Here is a 24,487-nt window from a genome sequence, read left to right as displayed (position 1 = left end):
TGGGAAATGTGGATTGTACATGCAAGGACTGAGATTTTCTTTTAAGGATTTTATTGGGTCACTGGAGAAAGGAAAGATTTTGCAGAAAGCTCGGGAGCTGTCAGAGGATGAGCACCCACAGGCACTGAGGGGGGCTGCAGGAGTGGCACAAGAAGGCCCTGCAGCACTTGGGCACAAAGGCACAGCAGGTGAATGCAAGAAGGGAGCAGAAAAAGGCCAAGCTGAAGGCAAAGGCCATGGCAGAGTTCCTACAGCCCCTGAGGGATTAGCCCCAGGGCCCAAGGGGGCCCCAGCACCCAGGGGACGCGCTCGGCCACAAGCCCCTGGCAGAGGCCCTGCCCTCCTCGGCAGGGGAGAGCCCACCCAAACTGCCCCTGGCAAGGAATCAGGGCTCCAGCTGCAGGGCACAAGGACACTGCAAGCAGAGACAGCAGCACCCTCAGGAGGATCAAGCCCAGCCCTGGATGGACATGGATTGGCAGGGGTGTCACAGCTCCCATCACACCAGGGACCCACCACACTGCAGCCCTTGAGAACATTCAGGGTGGGTCTGCATTGAGAGGAGGCCTCTCCTGATGGACACAGGGGCCTCTCCATTCACCCTGAATCTTAGACCTAAGGGAGGGAAATTGCAAAAGAATATTTTCATTATTAAGGGAATAAATAGGAAAGATGATCAGGTATTGTGCACATCACATATCTTCTGAACAGAGACAGAGCTCTCCCAGGATTTTCCTAGGAAGCTGTGGGAAGCTGTGAGAAAGCTCAGAGTAAGAATTAAAACAATTACTATCTCTCTTTCTGCACATGCTGTTTATAGATATGATTCTCCAGAGTGTGCTATTCTTGATTCCCCAACAGAGGGAGAGGTTTTTGCTTTAGGACCAATCAGGTCTCAGCCTAGCGAGTCGGCTTATAAAGGACGCGCTATTTTCCATTAAACGCCTTCTGCTCACCCTCTGAAGACTGGAGTCTTTGTTCCTGTCCCAGACTCAACAGCAACAAGGTATGATTTGTTCAACCACTATTAGGAGCTGTGGGGGATAGGTCTGAAATAAATTAATTTCTTTTTCTTCCTACTGTGATTGTAATAGCTAGGAAGCAATCTGATGGCTGGACTTGACTATTGTAAAAGGTGATACAGAGGCTACTTCTGCTGTACCTTTGTGTCAAATGTCTGGCCAAGCCAATGCTGAAGTGAACCCTGAAGTGTGGGCAGCCCCAGGAAAACAGGGAAAGTTTCATATGGAGCCTCCCCAAATTCCTTTGAAGGAACCAGGATAAGTGGAATGTAAAAGCAACGCCCCGTTCCAAGGGAGGAAAGGAAGGGCTCACAGCCTGGTATTGAATCCCTGCTAAAGGCAGGGCTTTTGGAGCCAGGGATGTCTCCCTACAACACTCCTATCCTGCCAGTCAAGAAATCACATGGCTCCAAGAAGGAGGACAAGAAGAAGTGGTAGACAAAGCCTCTGTGAAATGGCTCAATTTTCTGGCTCAAAAGCATCTTCAGAGTATTTGATAAAAAAGCGCAAATGGTGGAGAAAAAGGTTAAATATTTGGGACATATTTTGACTGAAGGTTTGTGGTGCATTGACCCAGAGAGGGTCTGGGAATCTCAGGAATAACATTACCCAGGACTAACAAGGAGCTGAGATTAATCAGAGGATTAACACTGAATTGCAGGACCTGGATTGAGGATTTTCTCTTCTAGCCACAACACTGTAGGACTTTTTAACCCCAGATAGTCTCAGTGTTATGGTATGGAAATGAGAAACAGAACAAAACTTGAGAAAATGGAAGAACAAAATGATTGATGTCTTAGCCATGGCTCTTCCAGACTCAGAAAAGAAACTGAATTCTAAGTGAATGTTAAACAGGGCCATGCCAAAAGAATTCTTGTGTGAAAATGTTGAACCCAGTGGCCAGAGTGGCCTCACTGTCTGCAGAATTGTGCAGACACAGCTCACAGGGCAACTGAGGTTTGAAAACTGATGACAACAGGAGGATCTCCTTTAGTTCAAGTCTGGCATCAAGGAAAAGCTTTGACAACCAGAAGAGCCTCTAAATGGATGCGCAGTGCTCAGTTATTACAGTATGAAACTTGTTCAATGGCACAGGAGGATTTAGAACTGAGGACAGGGCAAGGTTTTAACCCAGCCTCCTGTTTGAACAGCCTGGACAGGGGCTGGCAAGGAACCCAGGACTGCATTCAAGGCACAGAGCTCCAGAGCCAGGCTGGGAGAGACTGAGGAGACATTCCCTGGCCTGAGGGAGAAAATGTGTTTATGGATGGCTCTGCAAGGGCAGCAGAAGGGAAAAGAGCTACAAGACACGCTATTGTTAAGGAAGGGGAAGCAGACAAAGACCAGGTGACCACCCCATGCTCAGCTCAACCTGCAGAGCTGTGGGGGCTTGTAAGAGCCTGGCACTGAAATGCCCTGAGCAGGAAGGCTTCAATATCTTCTGCTGACACCATGTCACCTAACAGAGGGGCAAAAGCAATTCTGACTGCTTCAGCAATCACTGCATCACTTACTAAGGTATTCTAAAAGAAATAATGCCAAGAGAAGGGATTGTGGAAGCAATAGGCTCAGAAAGAAGAACTCATTTTACAGGAAAGATCCTTCAGGGGGGTTATGGCAGCTTTAGGAATACAACGGGACCTCCATAACCCCTGGGACCCCACAGCTCAGGTCGGGTGGAAAGAATGAATGGGGAAATAAAGAAACACCTTTGGAAGCTGGTGATAGAAACCAAGATGCCATGGGAATGGTTTTTGCCATTTGCTTTGGAAAGAAGAAGAGCAAGACTCAGGGCAGATATTCAATTATCTCCCTTGGAACTGATCATGGGAATTCCTTACCCTGGTAATTCTCCACCTAGTGCAGGCTGGAGATAAGGGATGCACATTTAAAGCAGCAGGCTCTGGCCAGAATCCTGTCTCCTGTGAAATCTCTCCCACAGGAAGCTGGGCTGGCACTGGCCCTGCCTTGGCACTTTGCTGTTCCCAACACCCACCCAGGACATCGGCTCCTGCCTAAGGAGTGCAAAGCAGCCCCACTGGTGGCCAAGTGGCCCATGCCAAGTGTCCCTGAGGCCACAAACAGCCGCCAGCACAGCTCAGCACGGGGGGACCCCTCAGCCTCGGCTCAAGGGCTCTCAAGCCCCGGAGATTTGCACTCCCCGCCGGCAGCAGCAGCAGGGGAGGCCGCCACTCAGCTGCCCTGAAGGCAACGCAGCAGCAGCCAGGGCTCCACAGCGGGCCAAGCCCCTGCGCCTGCCCACACATCCTCTGCTCAAATCCTCTGCCTGGCCACCCTCCTCGGCATCTCCAGCCCCTGGGGCCAAGCCTTGCTGCCACTGCTGCAGCTTCAGCGCTTGCTGGGCCTGCCCTGCCACAGCTGCTGGGGAACACAAGGGCACAATTCCACTCTGGGGCTCACTTACACTCACACACTGGGCTGCCTGCGATTGCATGGCTGCAAAATTCACCATGTAATATCCCATAAAATTTTTTACATTGTATTTCTCTACTCAGGCTTGGTTTGCCTTTGCCTTGGGGAAGGGAATTCTGATTTTTTTTTCCAAGGGATCTTACACCACTCAATGGAGATGAGTTTAACATCTCAACAGACTGGAACAGCCCAAAAGATGCCCACAGAGATAACGACCAGCAACAAAACATCAACCAACAGCAGCAAACAGCAACCAACAGCTACCCCAGACACTGCCCCTGGCAGAGCTGGAGACACCTGGTCTGGAAAAGGCTGAGAAGGAAATCCAGGAGTGTGCACCTAATCAACATCACAGCCAAAGAAATCCGGGTCCCACAGCAAACCAAATACTAACAACTACACAACTTGGTAACAATGAACATTAAACCAGTGGATTTAGATTGGTTCAGACTGTATCAAATTTAGGAAAAATCCAGTAAACCTCACATGTCTCATGGAATGATTTTCTCTCCACACCCAGGCTATTTGTGAAAGAAATTATTTCTCTGCACATCCTGGCCAAAAGAACACCCTGGCCAGAATAAGATAAAGCCTTGATTTAATGTTGTTGGAGACTTCTTGTACTTCCCCCAGGTTTGGTCACAAGATAACACCATTAGCATGTCTTCCCTAATATTCCTACTTTTATATTGTCAGTTTGGTTTGGGACAGGGGTGGGAGAATCAAGTTTTACTCTTAGGAGAAGTATGAAAAACCTTTATTCCTTTGGGGGATTTTTGTGCATGTGTGTGTGTGCCTGCTAGCGATGGCAAAATCTTCATCTGGGGTTATCGATGTTCACCTTCAGGCTGCATTCTGAAAAATTAGAAGAGCTTCAAAGGTGACTCTTTAACACATAAAAAGTTAAAAAAAAATATTGTTTTTAAAAAAAAAAAAAGGAGAAACAAAAAGCAGTGCAGGTGAAAGGGTGGGAACACCCGGTCACTGGATGGCTGCTCTGGAAGAGAAGCTTCATTCCAGGCAGACAGCAGAGGAGCTTTAGAAATGCAAATTAACACTGCAGGGGCAAAGTGTGGGCAATGTACCTGGGTCTCTTGCCTGGGGCAGGAATTGGGCTTATTCCCTCTGCCCCTCACCCCAAGCTCTGCCTGCTTGCACTGATGGAATTTGCACAGCTCCAGGCAGAGCCCCTGCTGAGGATATCTGACTCTGCAACAGAAATGGGTTCAGCTGCAAAGGGAAACAGCAAATGGAGAATCTTCTGAAAGGTCACTTTAAAAAGTTGGGGGGAATCATCCCTCTGCCCACTGCAACACCTGCTGTCACTCTCTGTGATATATAGGGGGTATTAGACCAGTTTATTTTGGATTTGGTGGGGGTCTTTTGTGGTTTTTGGTTATTTAGGAAAATCAGTTAGGAATCCAAGAATGTTATGTTTAAATTACAGAAAAGCAATCAATTGATGCAGCCCTGGCTCCTGAGGGAGCACTAAAAATGGGGAAAAGCTGAAAGGCCACCAGGACAAATCCTACAACACCATGGACCAGCCCCTAGGAACCCTCAGGAACTCATTTCTGGAGCCAAGGAAACCATTTCTCATTCAATGGCATCGTTAGATTACAAGCTCTCCTCCAAATAATAACCAGCCAGACAGCTCCAGCTCCTGACCTTCCTGCTGACCAATCCACTGGAATGAGGAACACAACATTTCACCAGGGGATGGGATCAGATCATCTGTTAGCAGGAAAAGGAGGAGTTGTGGAAAATTAAATGACTCAAGCTGCTGTTGGCAAATAGATGACAAAGGAAAAGTGGTGAAGCAGATAAAAAAATGAAATAAGAAAGCAGCTCAGGTACCGATCCAAACCTGGAAAGGATGGGAATGGGACACGGTTTTGTGGATCCCTGGCAGACCATGGGTTAAATGAATGCTGTTCCTCCTCTCATGTGCTGTGAAAAATTCGTATTTTATGACTGGCTTTTTGCAAATATCAAAATGAATATTATATGTGTTGTGTTAGAAAGTAATGCTGTATTAATTCTCTTAAGTAGTGTGTTAAATATAGTTTTAGGTTATAACAAAATGTTAAAATAGAAACTTTGCTATGTAGGATACTTTTTTTAAAGATAGGACTTGAACGTAGCTAGCAGCCACAGGACACCTGAATCTGTTAGAGAAAAAGAATTCATTGCCCTCTTATCAGAGGAAATGAACTTGATGGCCCTCAAAGGCACTCTTAGGATTAGGAGGAAGAAGTTGAGGATGACCAGAACAAATCCTTTGTTTGAATGGAATTTATTCATCATGTATGAACTGTATGAATATGCAACAGGCTGTTGATTTAAGGGTTAACCTTTTGTTAAGGGGTGTCATTTTTCGGGCTTGTGCTGCCAATAAAAAGGCATCGGGGACATCCATAACTATTTGTTTTTATTGTCTCATATTGAATTAATTCAAACTGTCTAAATTATTATTCCTCTAATTGTACTACTATTTTAATAATTATTTTACTGCTAGTAAACCTTTGAAATTTTAAAAACAAGTGATTGGCGTTTTTCACATGTGCTACAGCAACTCTCATCTTTTTACCATGCTCCACACCTCGAGAGTGCAGCTCATTCAGCAGGTGAGCCAGGGGATGCAGGGGGCAGCCAGGCCTCCTGATCCAGAAACGGCTCCAGAAGGACACGGAATGGGGGCAATGAGAATAATCCAAAACAAAAAAACACTCAGGAAATGAGATTGACTCAACAGTAATTCATGTTTGTAAAGACAATGGGTGAAAAAACAAGAGGAGGGATTGCAAGGAATAAAACGAATGGATCCTCACAAAGAGATACTGTGAATCTGCTTGGAGATAGGGTCAGGGACTGGTACAGATTTAAAAGAGTTACTAATTGACACGGATTGCTGCTCAGCCAAGGTCCGACTAAATTCCTGAACTTTAAGAGGAAGAACCAAGATTTAATGCAGCTATGAATTTAGGGTGTGATACTAAAGGGGGTGCACAGTAAAGGGCACATACAGCAGGCAGATCGGGGAGTCTTGGACCTTTCGAGTACCTCGGCCAGTGCGGTGAGGGCAGGGGGAGAAGCGGCCGGGAAATGAGGATAAAAAGCGAGGCTAAGATTGAAAGAGCGTCTGGGAAATGCCCCACGGCCTCTCCCTCTGCTCAGCAATAAAGTCACTTGCACAGGACTCCTCTGGCTGCCCCGGGCACAGAAACCTCCGGCGACGGGAATTTCCCCGCACAGCCCCGGCACGGGGCAGCCCCCTCTGGCCCAGCCACACGAACCGGGCCGAGCCAGCGCTGCTCCGCCAGCGGCTCCTGCCGAGGCAGCGCCGGCAAGGAGACCGCGGGCAGCCGCTCCCGCAGCGCCCTCAGCCCAGGGCCCACACGGCCCGGACACGGCACAACCCACCCGCCGGAGCCCCCTGCCGCCCCCGAGGCCCGCAGCGAGCCCCGAGCCCCCGCACAACCCAGCGCGGCTCCCACCTGCGCTGCGGCCGCCTCCGAGCTCCGCCGCCGCCTCCCCGCGCTCCGCCCGCTGCCGCCGCTCCCGGGCCCGCACACGCGCTCCGCCAATGGCGCCGTTGCGCAGCCACGGCCGCCCTCAGCCCGGCCCCGGGGCCCTGCTCCGCCCCGCTCCCGCCAATCAGCGCGCCACAACCACGACTGACGGCACCAACGCCCAATCGCAGCCGGGCCCGGGCTCTGCACGCGCCACGGCCCCGCCCCGCGCTCTCAGGGCCCCCCGGGCTGCGTGAGGGCAAAGGCGGAGCTGAGGAACAGCCCTGGGCCGGGCCCGGGCCCGAGGGGGATTGGGCTGCAAACACAAACAAACTTCTCCGCAGCTCCCGCCACGGCTTTCCCGGCACTGCCGCTTCGGTGCCTCCGGCTCAGCGGGAAGCCCTGGAGCCTCACTTCTCCTACCCCTAATTAGGAGCACCAGTGCATCGCTTTGATTTCCCCCAAGAAGGGAAAACCAACCAGAACTCCCTCGACTGCGTGGAGGAGTGGAGAGACTTCTGGCAGAAAACGACAAAAATGGTTCTTCCCCAAGTTGGGAAGCAGCAAGTAAACAGAAGTGATGCGGGCCTGCCCAGCAGCGCCTCTCTGCCGTCCCAGCTGAAGCCCTCGCCGGCTGCTCCAGGCTCAAGGGCAGACCGGGAGCTCTGGGAAGGGGCCCCGGCTCGGGGCACAGCCCCCGGGGCAGCCCCACGGCCCCCACGGCAGCTCCAAGGCTCCTCCAGCCGGGATGGAACGTGGCAGCGGGAGCAGGGGAAGGGACGGGGCTGCCGGAGCCCGGGGAACACGAGAGACATCGGGGGCGCTTCACGAGCCTTTAATGCAAAAGATAAAATGATAAGAAAGGCAAAAGCAACAGCAACAGTGTCACCATAGCACAGGGCCACACGAGAACATATCCCATTGCAGTCGGGTGATGCTGTCCCGATGCCAGGCACCCACCAAAGCCGCTCTTTCACTGCCCTGCACAGCCAGACAGAGGAGACAAAATTGAACCAGGTGTTCAGGGGTTAAGCTAAGGACCAGGAGAGCTCTCTCATCAAACATCAACACTGTTTCTCCTTCTTTTCCTCCTCCTGCTCCTCCTTTTCCTCTCTCCCTCCTCCTCCTCCTTCCTAATCCCACCGCCTCCCCAAATCCTGCCTTCTGTGTATTTAGACTGGAAAACCTTGCTTGTTTTTAGAAGTAGAACAAAGATCCCCGATGGAACAAGGCTTGCTGCTTTTAGTCAGAAGTATCAGTGACTAAAGGTCACGTTTCCTTTGCTTTGGTGCCGTCCTTGTTCCTCCTCAGTGTTCAGGCTGGGCTATGGGGTGTCCTTGTGTGCTGCATTTTGCGAGTTCCTCTTGCATCCTTTGGGCAACAGGCGGTGCCCTGGGAGGGTTCTTTGTGCTCCTTTGTGACACAGGAGAACCTTGCAGGCGGTTTCTGCGTGAGCTGCTGCTGTGCTGTCACAGGAGCAGTGCCACGTCCCCGCGGTGTTCCCGTTGCTGTGGGACACGGAGCCCTCAGTGGCCCGAGTGGCTCTGGGCTCGTTGCCGGAGGATCCTCCTGCCCGAGGCATTCTCAGCAGCCAGCCCAGCCCTGACGGGTGTCCTGCTGTGCTTGCAGGGCTACAGGCAGCAGACGTGTGCAGCGCAGCCAAAATGATCCAGCAGGTGGCTGCTGCAGTCTGCACTCTGTACTCCGTGGCTTATTCGGGCTATTTTTTAACCCACTTGGCACGTAAGTCGAGCCTTTCCCTCAGTGAGGCATCTGTGGCTCTGGGCTTGCTGTGTGCTTTCTGTTCTTCCTCTGGAGCTGAGCTGACTTTGGAACCAAATCACCATGAAGGCAGCATTGCTTTGGGAGAGCTCCTGCCAGCAGCTGCAGCTGAAAAAGGGGGTGTCTGCAGCCAGCGGGGCGTGCACAGCATTTGCAGTGAGCCCTGGGGGGTTCTGTTCCCTCAGGCAGGGAGTCTGTGCCGGCAGAGCCTGCAACTGCCTCCGTTTGCTGCTCCGGCCAAGAACTGAGCCAGCCCAGTATTTTGTGCTGTTCTCTTGCTTGCTGTGGGCAGGGACTGTGGCTGCTGGAGGGATGCTGTGAAAGCAAAATGCTCTCTTGGGGTTGCCTTGCTGCGTGGCATTTCCCACCACTGGCAGTTTTTCTCCTAACAGCATCTGGTTCATGTTCCCTCTCCATTGCAGGGCACTTCTTCTGTGGATCCCGAGCAGCTCCTCCTTCGGTGAGTGGGAAAGGAACCTTTGGTGTTTGGAAGTGTGCAGCAAGTGGTGAGCTCGGCATGTGGCAGCTGAGTGCCAGCCTGGGAGGCTGAAGGAACGTTCCTGTCAGTGTCTTTGCAGCAGCAGCAAAGGGATCCCTGTCAGTTTTCTCCTTTTCTGCTGAAGAGCTTTTGAAGAGCTGCAGGTCTGCTTTTGCAGGCAGAGGATTGCTTGCTGGCTTTAGCCATGCTGGAATATCGAATTCCCAGCAATAAGTGGCAATGTTAACTTTAGCCCATTGTTAGTTGGAACAGCTCCAAAGCCAATTTCTGCTTAGTGCAGCTGGATGTGCAGCTGAGGATAAATAAGGTGAGAACTGAGATAGAACTTCCCGTCCCTCACGCTGCTGTCTGTCCACAGGGCACCAAAGCACCACCAGCACCTCCTGTGGCTCCCTCTGCTTCCAAAGAGGAGGCCAAAGAGGAGGCAGAGGGCAGAGAGCTTCCCGCTGTTCTGGGGGACGAGGGCGAACATCCCGCGGTGTGGGAATGCAGCGGCGAGGCTCCCGCGGGGTGGGACAGGGACAGCGGACATCTCCCGGCGTGGGACGAGGAAGGTGGATGTCCCCTGGACTGGGACCAGAATGGCCAAGCCCCCATGGTGTGGGACAAGGAGGGCGGACATCTCCCAGTGTGGAAGGAGGAGAGAGAACATGTCCCAATGTGGGATGAGGATGAAGGACCTTCTGAGGCTTGCGAAGAGGAGAGTGAACATTACCCAGCATGGGAAGGTGACAGCGAAAGTCCCCTGGCTTGGAAAGACGATGGAGAAGCTGCAGAATATTGGGAAGAGGATGGAGAACCTCCCTCTGCTTGGGAAAAGGACTCTGAACCTCCCTCGGCTGTGGCATCCTGGGCTGAAGATTCTGAGAGCAGCACAGCCCTGCAGGCAGAGGGGAGAGGGGAGTGGTGCCTGATGCAGCTGAGTACGTCTGCTCTGTTCCTGGGGGCCCGAGCAGGGGGCTGTGTGTGTGTCTTGGCATCAGCTGCAGCCAGTGTTGCTCTGCAGCTGAATGTCACCGAGCCATTTCTTGTCCTTCCCCAGCTGAGAGCAAGGGGCTGACGGCCCCAGGGAGTGGGGCTGCCTTGTGGCTCTGCTGCAAGGCGGGCTCTCACTCTGGGAGGGAGCGTCTTCCACGTGGTTTCTTTCAGGGAACACCGTGAGCCAGGAGGAGCCTGCCCAGAAATACCTGGAGGTGGAGCAGCTTGGCCGAGGGTAAGTGCACGGCAGCTCCTTCTGCACAAGCAGGGCCAGGGGTTGTGCTGGTGCAGGATCAAGTGAGAAGTCAGGAGAGCTCCAAACACCTTCAGACACTGGGCCACCAGCCTGCTGTCTCTCAGTGCTGATCAGAATTGATAACTTCTTCTCTGCTGTTTTGTCTCCAGGGCTTTCGGAAGCGTTTCTAGGGGACTGGACAGGGCCACTGGAGGAGAGGTCAGTGTCAACACGCCCAGCACGTCTGGCAGCTCTGCAGGGCTTTCCCCTCTGCTGGGAGCTGTGGCTGCAGCTTTGGGGGCCAGCAGAGCTTTCCTGGCCAGGCTGCTGTTCTGAAGGCAGAGCAGTGTCAGCCTGCAGAGCACAGCTGGGACAGGCTTGGTCTTTCTGAAGTGCCCAAAGGAATGCAAGGAGGGCAGCGGTGTCTGTCAGAGCAGGACACGCTGCCTTGGTCTCCATATCTAAAAGTGAGAATGCATCAGCTGCTGGAGACTGAGGCCCAATTGATCTTCATGCCAGCCTCAGACAGGAACACTATTTAGCAGTTTTTCCATACTGCCTTTCATCTTCAAAGGGAATCTCAAGGCCTATTTAGGGAGAGATCCTGCTTGGGCTCAGTTTGGGGTTTTACTGCAACTTCAGCTGTTTACAGTGGGCGAGGGAGAGAAATGAGAAGATGGATGTCCAGATCAAAGCTCCCTCCTAAACCCCGCAGGTGTCCTTGGGTCTGGTGTCAGTGACAGCCTGTGACAGGGATCACCTGAGCAATGGATGTGTGTGTTTGCTTTGATGTTCAATCCCACACAGAGCAGTTGGATCTGAAATCATGACCAAATCCCATAGAATTGTTAAAGGGTTCCTGGCTGTTTTCCACAGTTTTCACGAAATCAGAATTACCTCCTGCTTGCATAATGGGTTTGAATAATAATAATGAGAGTGTTGAGGCATTTGAGAAGAGTGTAGGTGCAGAGAATGTTGTCAGAGCTTTGAGGCTGACAGCTGAGGGACCCTTTCTGCAGAGCTTGCAGGGCCAAATGTCTCTGGCCATGTGTCCTGTGAGCAGCCCCCAGGGAGCAGAGCAATGGGCTGTGGGAATGGCCCTTGCTGAGCTCTGGTGTCCCATGCCAGGGCAGTTTGGCCCAGGCCGGCTGCGTCGCTCCAAAAAGACTCGCTGCGTGTTTGCTGTGGCCTCCTGCCACAGACTGCTGCAGTGAAAGGGCTGCAATGTCCCTTCAGGTGGCCATCAAGAAAGTGAGTCTGCGAGGGCAGAGCAGGGAACGAGCTGTCAATGAGCTCCTGCTGCTGAAGGACAAGAAGCACCCCAACATTGTCAACTCTTTGGACAGGTGAGTGCTTCAGCTCTTATCCCGTGCCCGGGCCCTGCGTTAACCTTTCCTGGCATCCGTAGTCTGTAGCCTGTTTTGAAAATGCCTGAGCCAGCCACATCTTCCCAAAACAGCAGCCTGGCAGTTCACTCCCTCCATGTGCTTTTGTTGCTTTGCTTTGGTCTTTCCTTCAAGTTGACCCTGTTTGCTGTGCCTTCCAACAAGTGCTGATGAAGCTCAGCAGAAATGATTTCCCTTGGCTTCTTCTTCCCAGCCCTTTTCCATTGCTGCAGATGCCAGGAAGAGCAGGGTTTTGTTTGCAGAATTTTTGCCCATTTTTCACTGGCCTTGCCTGTTTCTGAAGGGACTTTCTGAAAGGTTTTCTGGCTGCTTTTGTCCCAAGTGCTGCACGGCCTCCTGCCCTGGATAACCCTGGCAGTTGTGTTGCCTTGTTCTGGAGGGAATGGTGGAACTGAGGAGTTCAGAAGCTGAAGCAGCTGGGGGCAAGTGTTGTGGTTCCACAGTGATCTGGGCTGTTGCTAAACTGCATTTGTCACCTGCTTGCCATCTAAGGCCTCTCCTTTCTCCCTGGTGTCTCCTTCTCCTTTAGACTGTGCAGATTCCAAGGGCTGTGCAGCCTGGCAGGAATGTCTCTCCATCTGATTCTGTCCTCACTGACAAGTGACCTGGAAACAAAACTGCCCTCCAGGCTTTTCCATGGGGGAATTGAGCAGTGCCCATTCATCTCCATGCCATTGTTTTCCTCTTGCAGCTTCCTTGTGGATGGAGATCTCTGGCTGGTGATGGAATACATGGATGGAGGAACTTTGCAGGACGTTGTCAGGCAGACCCGCATGGCTGAGGGAGAGATGGCAGCTGTCAGTCGGGAGGTGAGGGATCCTGCTTGTCACTGCCATGGCTGGGACACGATGGTCCTTGCAAAGAGGGCGTGAGAACAGGAGTGGCTCCATGCTCAGGGCTTTGTTTCTGTGTTGTTTTCATGAGCTGGAGAAGAAAGAGCCTCTGCAGTGAAGGGCCTGCCAGCATCACTGCACTTCTGCTCTGCTCTTGTTCTCTCTCTGCTGCTGTTTTGGTGCTCTCTGTCTTTTTTGGACTTGATTTGCTGTTCTCAGCTTTGCCTTGAAGCGTTTGCCTGGAGCTTGTGTGCACTGCACTCGTGGCCTGTGAGAGCAAAGCTGCTGCTGGCAGAATTCTGAACTGTCCTTTCTTGTGTGATCTATTGCAGCCATTGGTTTTAGCCCTGGTGTTTCTTGTTCTCTCTCAGTGTCTGCAGGGCCTGGATTTCCTCCATTCCAACCAAGTGATCCACAGAGATGTGAAGAGCTCCAACATCCTGCTGGGCATGGCTGGCTCTGTCAGGCTGGGTGGGTGTTCCTGGGCAGGCACGGCGCTGCCGGGCTGCGGGTGTGGGGCTGCTTCCCAGGGAGGGCCAGAGCCCCACAAGGGCTGCTGGGGGCACTGCCCGGCCCCTGCTGCCAGCTGAGAGCGGCTGCCCCTGCAGAGAGCTCAGGAGAGGAGCAGGGTGCCAGCAGTGCCTCTGCTCTGCCTCTGACAGGGTTTGTTTCTGTCCTCAGCTGATTTTGGCCTCTGCGCTCAGCTCAGCCCTGGGCAGGACCAGCGCAGCTCCATGGTGGGCACTGCTCACTGGATGGCCCCAGAAGTTGTGACCAGATCCCCTTATGGCACCAAGGTGGACATCTGGTCCTTTGGCATCGTGGCCATCGAGATGGTGGAGGGAGAACCTCCTTACTGCAGGGAAACGGCGGCCATGGTGAGAGGCAAATTCTGCAGTGGTTGCAGAGGCCTGTGAGCACAGGGGGACCCTGCCCTGGGAGCAGCAGCTGGAGGTTTCTGCACAGGGGAAGGGAATTCCCAGAGGACTCCAGCCTCAACACAGACCAACATTCTGCAGTCTCCAGCAATAATTTGCTTTGGGTTTTCCATTGTTGCAGCTCTTCTGGCTGTGAGGTTGACCTGAAAATGTGATGCAAGTGCATCAACTCTAATGTCATCTTGAGAGAAAACCCCAAACCAACCCTAAATCCCAAACCAAACCCAACAAGTTTTCGGCAGGGGATTCTAAACCCCAAACCCAACATGTTTTCAGAAGGGGTTTCTAAACTTGTTGTGAGATTATTTCCCCCCTGATTCTTCTCACTGGGAAACTTGTCTAAATCCTGAAGATGATTGTTTAACATCCCCATAGTCTAACATATTTCTTTCCTATTCCAAGCTACTTTCTCTGTGTCACCAAGCCAGAGCTTTCTGCAACACCAAGCTCCTGTTTCTTGCCTGGCAGTTTCTGGGGTGGGCCATCAGGAATGCATTTACTTGAGTGTCAGTGGCACTGCAGAGATGCACTTGATGTAAGAATCCTCTGAAATAACACAGTCAGACCACAGTGACTCTGGAAAATGGCCTGTAAAGCTGGTGTCCACATTTGGAGAAGCAAAATGTGCTATTTGTGATTGAGGTTCCTACTAGCAGAGTCAGGCAATGAAAGTGGCTCTCCAGGCGAGATCATTTGGATGTTGCAGCGGCTGTGGCAGCCACAGGGTTTGGGTTTTTTGTCTGGCATAGAACAATGAGGTGTGAGCAGCATCTGTGTCAGGGAGGAAAGTGCCCCTGTGCCAGGGGCTGGGGAGCCGGGGTGGCTGTGAGCGCGTGTGGGTGTGAAGGAAGCTGGCAGAGCGCTGAGTTTGCTTTCCCTGCAGGCTCGCGCTCGGATCCGGCAGAACGGGACCCCGCAGCTGCAGGAGCCCAGGCGCCTGTCGGCTCTGCTGCGGGACTTCCTCGAGTGCAGCCTGGAGCCGGACGAGGAGCGGCGCTGGGCTGCCCAGGAGCTGCTGCAGGTGAATGCCAAGGGCTGCCGGGGAAGCAGCAGCGCCAGGGAGGGGTTTTCTTGTGGGGCCCCCTCCGACAGTCTCCAGTCTCGCTGCTTTGCACACGCAGAGCCAGCAGAATCCTGGCCTGCTCTGCCTTGGCAGGCTCCTTTCCAGCTCAGCTGCACCTGGTGCCCACAGCCAGCAGGGACATCTTCAAGCAGCTCAGGGGGCTCCGAGCCCTGCCTGACCTGAGCTTGGATGTTTCCAGGGAGGAGGCACCTCCCACATCTCTGGGCACCCTCTGTCAGTGTTCCCCCACTCTCCTGGTTAGAAAATTCTTCCTTAGATCTACTCTGAGCCTGCTTCCCTCTCTTGAGTTTCAAAGCATTTCCCTTTGTCCTGTTGCACCGGAGCCTGTGAGGAACTTGACTCTGGAAAGTAACAGTTCATTTCTTTCTTTTTTATCTTTTGTGCAGCACCCATTTTTGTCATCAGCCAAGCCACTCTCCAGCCTGACCCCCCTTATCATTGAATCAAAGAAACTGAAGGAGCAGCGGAAGCGATGAAGCCCTCGGGGACAGCTTTTAGTCAGAGTAGTTAGGAGAACTAGTTCGTTATGGTAGTTAGGAATTCTAGTTAGTTATGGTAGTTAGAACTTCTTCTTAGTCATGGTAGTTAGTACTGCTAGTTTCTTAGGGTAGTTAGTGCAACCTGTATGTTATGGTAGTTAGGACAGCCTGTTGGTTATGGCAGTTTTTGAATAAAAACTCTCTTACACCTCAACTCCCTTGCCGTGTCCCTTCCTTCTCCCGCTGTGGCTCAGCTGCCCGGAGCAATGTGAGGGGAGAGTGGGCCCAGCCTGGCCCAGAGCTGAGCCCCAGCAGAGCCCTGGCAGAGCCCAGAGCAGCCTGGGCCCCTGCAGAGTCAGCCTGGAAGGAGGCGCTTGGAGCCTTCTGGGCTGCACCCGGCTCTTGGGGACAAACTGTGTGTGCTGGAAAATGCCAGCGGCTCTGCAGGAGGGCAGGAGGGGCCCGGGGAAGGCCCAAGTGCTCCATGCAAGGGAAAAACCTGCCCTGGCTTTGGGATAAAGAACTAGGTAGTGCTGGCTTCTGCTATTATGTATTGACTTCTGCAAATTATTCTTAATCACAACGAGTTTGATAAAGTACAGTTTGTAATCACTTTTCACTGCTTTTGCTGTAGTATAATTTGTCAGCTTCTTGTGGCCAGTTCCCTGGCCCCTGTGTAGCTCATATCCTCAGGACATCATTTATGGATGGTATTTGAGTTTGTGGACAGTGTGAAAAACAAACATTATAGTTTTGGCTTTTGCAAAATATTAAAGTGGCTGCCATGTGCTGTGCATTATAACATTAACTTCTGCAGAAGCAGCTGCAGTTGTGAAATAACGAATGCTTTCATTTTTCTTATGAACTGACAATAATGAGAATGACTCAGTGATATTTCTTAAATTGATTTTAAGTGCATGTGGAAGTAGCTAAAACTGTCTGCCTGGTCAGATAACATTGAAGGCAGGGATGTGATGAGGACCCCTGCCACTGACCCTTCCACTGTCAGTAAGTGTCACCTGCTGAAAGCACAGAACAGGGGGCCCTTGTGAGTTAGTGACACACAACCCTCAAAACAGCAATCCACGGTTCCTGCACATACTGTAAAAGGGTGGGACAGGGGTTGAACCAACCTAAAAAATAACTTGATCACTTAAATGAGTTTAAAAAATTTTCATTATGTATAATCTTTATGAATATATATTTACCAACACACTGGAAAAATTGCTAAGAAGAGTTGCTGTTGTAGTAAATAGGTGTGATTTGTGCTGATAGAACTGAAACAATAATCAATATTTGGAAATAATACAGCAGTTAAAGAAAAAATGCCAAGAAAAGAGAGGAGTTACCTCAAAAATGGGGAGGAACCTGTCCCTTAGCAGTAATACAACCCTCCTTGTTTGTCAGAGCGAGGTCTAGGAGCAATGTGCTGGGAACTCCACTGCATGAAACTTTGCAGCGGAACAAAAGAGATTTGAATTTCAACTTTGCAACAGCAGGAGGAAATCAGAGATGGGGAGAGGAAGAATGGCCTGCAGAGAGAATTAGAGCATATTCCGACCCAGCAACATGGGCTCAGGACAGATCATGGAGATACAGGACCCCGATTTTCCTGCTGAATCGATGGATAAGGCTCCAAGCAGTGCTGGAGGTGGTGCCAAATCACACCTCTAGAGCACTGAAACTGCTGGCCAAGCAATGGACACAAATGCGGGCGTTTGTGCACCAGAACAGAACTGCCCTCGACTATCTGTTAGCAGAAGAGGGAGGAGTTTGGGGGATATTCAATGAATCTGAATGCTGTGTAGAAATTGATGATTATGGGGAAGCTATTACAGAGCTTGTGGAAGAAATTAAAAGGGTGGCCCATGTGCCAGTACAAAAATGGAATTGGATCTTGGAATCAGATGGGTGGGATAACCTCTTTGGAGGTGTTTGGTGGAAAAAGTTAGGGTTCATGTTGTTATGTTCGGTTTTGGGACTTTTGTTTTTGCTTGTATGATGCTGTGTTTTATTAGGCTAATTCACTCAGTGATTCAAGGGATGCAAATGACAACAATGCCTCTAGAGCCAGGATCAGCAGTAAAAGGAAAAGCAAGATCTATAATGGTACTAACAGCTAAATCAACCCACGTTAAAGAACAAGGAGCCGATAAACTGGGGGCAGGACCTAAAGAAATTGAAATGGCCCAGGAAATGTTAACTAAACTTGAAAAAGTGTGAAAAACTAGAGGCAGCAAGAGAAATGCTAGAAAAATTCAAAGTCCATCGGGGATCTTTGTTCTACTTCTAAAAACAAGCAAAGTTCTCCAGTCCAAATACACAGAAGGCAGGAACTGGGGAGGAGGTGGGATTAGGAAGGAGGAAGAGGAAGGAGAGAGGACATGGAGGAGCAGGAAAAGAAGGAGAAACAGTGTTGATGTTTGATGAGAGAGCTCTCCCGGTCCTTAGCTGAACTCCTGAACCCCTGGTTCAATTTTGTCTCCTCTGTCCGGCTGTGGAGGGCAGTGAGAGAGCGGCTTTGGTGGGTGCCTGGCACTGGGACAGCATCGCCCCACTCCAATGGGCCATGTCCACGTGTGGCCCCATGCTATGGTGACACTGTTGATGTTGCTTTTGCCTTTCTTATTATTTTATCTTTTGCATTAAAGGCTCGTGAAGCGCCCCCGATGTCTCTCGTGTTCCCCTGGCTCCAGCAGCCCCGTCCCTTCCCCTGCTCCCGCTGCCACGTTCCATCCCGGCTGGAGGAGCCTTGGAGCTGCCGTGGGGGCCGTGGGGCTGCCCCGGGGGCTGCGCCCCGAGCCGGGGCCCCTTCCCAGAGCTCCCGGTCTGCCCTTGAGCCTGGAGCAGCCGGCGAGGGCTTCAGCTGGGACGGCAGAGAGGCGCTGCTGGGCGGGCCCGCATCACTTCTGTTTACTTGCTGCTTCCCAACTTGGGGAAGAACCATTTTTGTCGTTTTCTGCCAGAAGTCTCCCCACTCCTCCACGCAGTCGAAGGAGTTCTGGTTGGTTTTCCCTTCTTGGGGGAAATCAAAGCGATGCACTGATGCTCCTAATTAGGGGTAGGAGAAGTGAGGCTCCAGGGCTTCCCGCTGAGCCGGAGGCACCGAAGCGGCAGTGCCGGGAAAGCCGTGGCGGGAGCTGCGGAGAAGTTTGTTTGTGTTTGCAGCCCAATCCCCCTCGGGCCCGGGCCCGGCCCAGGGCTGTTGCTCAGCTCCGCCTTTGCCCTCACGCAGCCCGGGGGGCCCTGAGAGCGCGGGGCGGGGCCGTGGCGCGTGCAGAGCCCGGGCCCGGCTGCGATTGGGCGTTGGTGCCGTCAGTCGTGGTTGTGGCGCGCTGATTGGCGGGAGCGGGGCGGAGCAGGGCCCCGGGGCCGGGCTGAGGGCGGCCGTGGCTGCGCAGCGGCGCCATTGGCGGAGCGCGTGTGCGGGCCCGGGAGCGGCGGCAGCGGGCGGAGCGCGGGGAGGCGGCGGCGGAGCTCGGAGGCGGCCGCAGCGCAGGTGGGAGCCGCGCTGGGTTGTGCGGGGGCTCGGGGCTCGCTGCGGGCCTCGGGGGCGGCAGGGGGCTCCGGCGGGTGGGTTGTGCCGTGTCCGGGCCGTGTGGGCCCTGGGCTGAGGGCGCTGCGGGAGCGGCTGCCCGCGGTCTCCTTGGCGGCGCTGCCTCGGCAGGAGCCGCTGGCGGAGCAGCGCTGGCTCGGCCCGGTTCGTGTGGCTGGGACAGAGGGGGCTGCCCCGTGCCGGGGCTGTGCGGGGAAATTCCCGTCGCCGGAGGTTTCTGTGCCCGGGGCAGCCAGAGGAGTCCTGTGCAAGTGACTTTATTGCTGAGCAGAGGGAGAGGCCGTGGGGCATTTCCCAGACGCTCTTTCAATCTTAGCCTCGCTTTTTATCCTCATTTCCCGGCCGCTTCTCCCCCTCCCCTCACCGCACTGGCCGAGGTACTCGAAAGGTCAGAGACTCCCCGATCTGCCTGCTGTATGTGCCCTTTACTGTGCACCCCCTTTAGTATCACACCCTAAATTCATAGCTGCATTAAATCTCATTTTTTGCTCTTGATGTTGGGGAATTTAGCCGGACCTTGGCTGAGCAGCACTCCGTGTCAATTAGTAACTCTTTTAAAACTGTACCAGTCCCTGACGCTATCTCCAAGCAGATTCAGAGCATCTCTTTGTGAAGACTCATTCGTTTTATTCCTTGCAATCCCTCCTCTTGTTTTTTCACCAATTGTCTTTACAAACATGAATTACTGTTGAGTCAATCTCATTTCCTGAGTGTTTTTTTGTTTTGGATTATTCTCAGTGCCCCCAGGGGCTGGTCCATGGTGTTGTAGGATTTGTCCTGGTGGCCTTTCAGCTTTTCCCCATTTTTGGTGCTCCCTCAGGAGCCAGGGCTGCATCAATTGATTGCTTTTCTGTAATTTAAACATAACATTCTTGGATTCTTAACTGATTTTCCTAAATAACCAAAAAACACAAAAGACCCCCACCAAATCCCAAAATAAAGTGGTCTAATACCCCCTGTATAACACAGAGAGTGACAGCAGGTGTTGCAGTGGGCAGAGGGATGATTCCCCCCAACTTTTTAAAGTGACCTTTCAGAAGATTCTCCATTTGCTGTTTCCCTTTGCAGCTGAACCCATTTCTGTTGCAGAGTCAGATATCCTCAGCAGGGGCTGTGCCTGGAGCTGTGCAAATTCCATCAGTGCAAGCAGGCAGAGCTTGGGGTGAGGGGCAGAGGGAATGAGCCCAATTCCTGCCCCAGGCAAGAGACCCAGGTACATTGCCCACACTTTGCCCTGCAGTGTTAATTTGCATTTCTAAAGCTCCTCTCCCCAGGCTGCCTGGAATGAAGCTTCTCTTCCAGAGCAGCCATCCAGTGACCGGGTGTTCCCACCCTTTCCCCTGCACTGCTTTTGGTTTCTCCTTTTTTTTTAACAACATTTTTTTAACTCATTATGTGTTAAAAGTCACCTTTGAAGCTTTTCTAATTTTTCAGAATGCAGCCTGCAGGTCAACATCGAAAAATCCATATGAAAATTTTTCCATGGCTAGCAGGCACACACACACAGACATACAAAAAATCCCCAAGGGATTAAACATTTTTCATTCTTCTCCTAAGAGTAAAACTTGATTCTCACACCCCTGTCCCAATCCAAACTGACAATATAAAAGTAGGAATCTTAGGGAAGACGTGCTAATGGGGCAATCTTGTCACCAAAACTGAGGGAAGAACAAGAAGTCTCCAACAACATTAAATCAAGGCTTTACCTTATTCTGGCCAGGGTGTTCTTTTGGCCAGGATGTGCAAAGAAATAATTTCTTTCACAAATAGCCTGGGTGTGGAGAGAAAATCATTCCATGAGACATGTGAGTTTTACTGGATTTTTCCTAAATTTGATATAGTCTGAACCAATCTAAATCCACTGGTTTAATGTTCATTGTTTCCAAGTTGTGTAGTTGTTAGTATTTGGTTTCCTGTGGGACCCGGATTGCTTTGCCTGTGATGTTGATTAGGTGCACACTCCTGGATTTCCTTCTCAGCCTTTTCCAGGCCAGGTGTCTCCAGCTCTGCTGGGGGCAGTGTCTGGGGTAGCTGTTGGTTGCTGTTTGCTGCTGTTGGTTGATGTTTTGTTGCTGGTCGTTATCTCTGTGGGCATCTTTTGGGCTGTTCCCAGTCTGTTGAGATGTTAAACTCATCTCCATTGAGTGGTGTAACATCCCTTGGAAAAAAACCATCCTAATTCCTTTCCCCAAGGCAAAGACAAACCAAGCCTGAGTAGAGAAATACAATGTAAAAAATTTTATGGGAAAGTACACGGTGAATTTTGCAGCCATGCAATCTCAGGCAGCCCAGTGTGTGAGGGTAAGTGAGCCCCAGAGTGGAATTGTGCCCTTGTGTTCCCCAGCAGCTGTGGCAGGGCAGGCCCAGCAAGCGCTGAAGCTGCAGCAGTGGCAGCAAGGCTTGGCCCCAGGGGCTGGAGATGCCGAGGAGGGTGGCCAGGCAGAGGATTTGAGCAGAGGATGTGTGGGCAGGCGCAGGGGCTTGGCCCGCTGTGGAGCCCTGGCTGCTGCTGCGTTGCCTTCAGGGCAGCTGAGTGGCGGCCTCCCCTGCTGCTGCTGCCGGCGGGGAGTGCAAATCTCCGGGGCTTGAGAGCCCTTAAGCCGAGGCTGAGGGGTCCCCCCGTGCTGAGCTGTGCCGGCGGCTGTTTGTGGCCTCAGGCACACTTGGCATGGGCCACTTGGCCACCAGTGGGGCTGCTTTGCACTCCTTAGGCAGGAGCCGATGTCCTGGCTGGGTGTTGGGAACAGCAAAGTGCCAAGGCAGGGTCAGTGCCAGCCCAGCTTCCTGTGGGAGAGATTTCACAGGAGACAGGATTCTGGCCAGAGCCTGCTGCTTAAATGTGCATCCCTTATCTGCAGCCTGCACTAGGTGGAGAATTGCACTAGAGTGAAGAATTGCAGACATGAATTGCAAGGGAGATAATTGAATATCTGCCCTTTACACATTGGCTCAAGTACTTGAGAGGTACAGACATCCCAATCCACCTAATACATCAGCCCTTCCTAATATGCTCCCCATTTTTGTTTAGCAAACAATATTCATGTCTCTGTTAAGGCCGTTGTTCTCCTCGAAGTTTATGATTTTAGCAGGATCTTGGCTGAGCAGCAGTCTAATACCAGCAGCATCAAATAATAACATCAACTAATAACAGCTAATAATGATGAGCAGCATCAACTAATAACATTTTCTAAAACTGATGGCTTCTCCTGTCACTTCCTTATGTACAATTCCCTGGCCCTATCTCTGAGCGGATTCACAGCATCTGTTTGTAAAGACACTTTCCTTCTCTTTCCTTTCATGGGGTGCCCCGTTTGTGGGACATCCCCCCTGGAGCAGGGTGTCCCCCCTTGCTGCAGCCCCAGCCCTCAGGCAGTGCTCAGCCAATCAGAGCACGCACTGCTGATGACTCACCAGTTGCCAGGCAGAGCCGCAGCTGGCAGCGTTCCCCACCTGCGCTCCCCGTTTGGCCCCAGCGCCCCCCGCGAGGGGAATTTGGGGAGGTGGGAGTGGGGCAGCGCCAAGGCCGGGCCCCCCCGCTCTGTGCTGGCGGGAGCGGCTGCAGTGGGGAGCGAGTGCGGGCGGGAGCGGCCGAGAGCCCAGCGCTGCCCCAGCCCGAGCTGGCCCAGCTCCATCCCTGCCCCTGCGGTGGGATGCTGTGGGTTTGGGGGGAAGAGGGAGCCGGCAGTGGGTGCTGGGCCTGGGGGCAGGAGGAGAAGGGAGGGAGAAGCAGGGTTGAGGAACAGAATGGTCAAACGCTGCCTGTGGGAGGAGTAGGTGGGATTGTGCAGGAGAAGGAGGAATAGCAGGAGGTAGAGGAGTGTGAGGAAGAGTAGTGATACAGGAGGAGGAGGAACAGGAAGAGGAAGCACCACAAGGTTCTATCCCTCCCTGTATCTGCAGCCTCCCCCCAGCCCCAGGATCATTGCCTCCCTCACATGTGGCAGGTAACTGGGGAGGGGGATCCACGATTTTCACAGGTGTGAATCTTGGTGTTTCTGAGCTTTCTTGGGCTAATTGTTGGTGTTACGGTTTTTTGTGGGGGGCTGAATCTTTCTATTTGGAGGGGGCTTTTACTGAATCTTGATGCTTGGGAAATTTTTTATCTGTGTCTTGAAGTTTTGGGGATTTTTGTGCTGAATCTTGGAGTTTTGGAGGTTCTTAGAGACAAAAGATTTCCAAAGACTTAATGAGATCAGCTTGGGCATAGCAGAGCTCCCAGTCCAGGGTGCTCTTCTCTTGTTTTTCCCCAAACTAGGATTTTTCATTTCTAGGGCTTTAGTGGATGGAGGAAGAGAAAAAGCCCTGGAGACCCCGCACGAGGAGGGGCTGCAAACCCAGCCCAGGTTGCTTGGAGGAGGAAAGAGCCCCCCTGAGCCAGGAAGGTTTCTGGAGATCCAGCCAGAACTCAGAGCTGGTGGAGAAGCCTCATGGCAGGGAGAAGCCCCACAAGTGCTTGGAGTGTGGGAAGGGTTTTAGTCGGAGCTCAGACCTGATCCAGCACCAGGTGATCCACACTGGGGAACGGCCCTATGAGTGTGAGGAGTGTGGGAAGCGTTTCAGCTGGAGCTCCAGCCTGAGGAAGCACCAGGTGATTCACACTGGGGAAAAGCCCTACAAGTGTGGGGAGTGTGGGAAGAGCTTCATAGAAAGCACAGCCCTGATTCGGCACCAGGTGATCCACACAGGGGAACGGCCCCACACCTGCTTGGAATGTGGGAAGAGCTATTGGTGCCTCTCGGTGCTGAGAATACACCAGCGCACCCACACCGGGGAGAAGCCCTACGAGTGTCCTGAGTGTGGGAAGAGGTTTCCAAGGAGCTCCACTCTCCTCAGACATGAGCGGATTCACACAGAGGAGAGGCCCTTCCGCTGCCCCGACTGCGGGAAAGGCTTCAAGCACAACTCCACCCTCACCAACCACCGGCGCATCCACACCGGGGAGAGGCCCTACGAGTGTGGGGAGTGTGGGAAGAGCTTCTCACAGAGCTCTCACTTGACCCGACACCAACGGAGGCACCACTAAGGGAAGCCCTGTGAGTGCCCTGAGTGCTGGAAGAGCTTCGTGTGCTGCTCCAGCTCCATCCCCCATGAGAGGATCCACATTGGATGATCCCCAGTGACCCCGTTGGGCAGAGCCCTGGTGATCCGTGGTCCTGGTGATCTGTGCTGGGAAGACACCTGGCTTGGAGGCTCCACATCTTCCTGGTTCCCTGTGGGCAGCTAGATAAACCCAGTGGCAGGAACGTCCAGTGGGACGCAGACCAACAATGGGAATTCCTTGGGGAGAGCAGATTTGTCAACTTTCAGCCCCATAAAATCTTTTGCATTCCATCCTATCTTCTGGTGGCATCAAGGAGCACTGTATCATCTTGGACGTATACTGTATGATGTTTGTATTCCCAGTCTGTTACATTTATGCTGAATAATACGGTTTGCACCTCAAGACTTGTCCTGAGAGTGAAGGGGGAGAGAAGCAGTGCACAGTTTGTTTTCAGACACTGCACTCACTCCTCCCCATTCCTGCTCCTGCACTTTGTTCTCTGCGGATGGACAGACAGCAGGACAGAGCTCTCCTTGGCTTTTAGTTAGTTTTAGCTAGCTGAGGCAAAGAAGTTCCCTGGGCTGTGGTTTTTCCCCTTTTCTTTGGACCTGTTTGAACCTGCTCTGGCCTGAGCACCAGCAGAGCACCGGCAGCTCACACCTGTGGCCCACCGGGCCGGGCCTGGGCCG

The 24,487-nt window shown here is 52.5% G+C and overlaps 1 protein-coding gene across 2 annotated transcripts in view; it reads left to right on the top strand.

Moving 5' to 3' along the window:
- LOC311164363 (uncharacterized protein) overlaps positions 1–24,068 on the top strand; it is a 55,174-nt gene extending 31,106 nt beyond the window's left edge. Inside the window, exons 1-2 of one of the 2 annotated variants that reach the window (XM_084223800.1) lie at positions 18,613–18,700; positions 23,029–24,068. In XM_084223800.1, coding sequence (XP_084079926.1) covers positions 23,040–23,780 — 741 coding nt within the window. In that variant the 5' untranslated portion in view covers positions 18,613–18,700; positions 23,029–23,039 and the 3' untranslated portion in view covers positions 23,781–24,068. Of the gene's footprint in view, positions 1–18,612; positions 18,701–23,012 lie in introns of those variants that run through there. The other variant, XM_084223801.1, reaches the window with a different exon arrangement.
- Positions 24,069–24,487: the final 419 nt, after the last annotated feature.

Source organism: Fringilla coelebs (assembly GCF_963513975.1).
Source record: "Fringilla coelebs genome assembly, chromosome: 31".
In the NCBI taxonomy this organism is placed as follows: Eukaryota; Metazoa; Chordata; class Aves; order Passeriformes; family Fringillidae; genus Fringilla; species Fringilla coelebs.
This window is presented reverse-complemented; position numbering and strand designations above follow the sequence as displayed.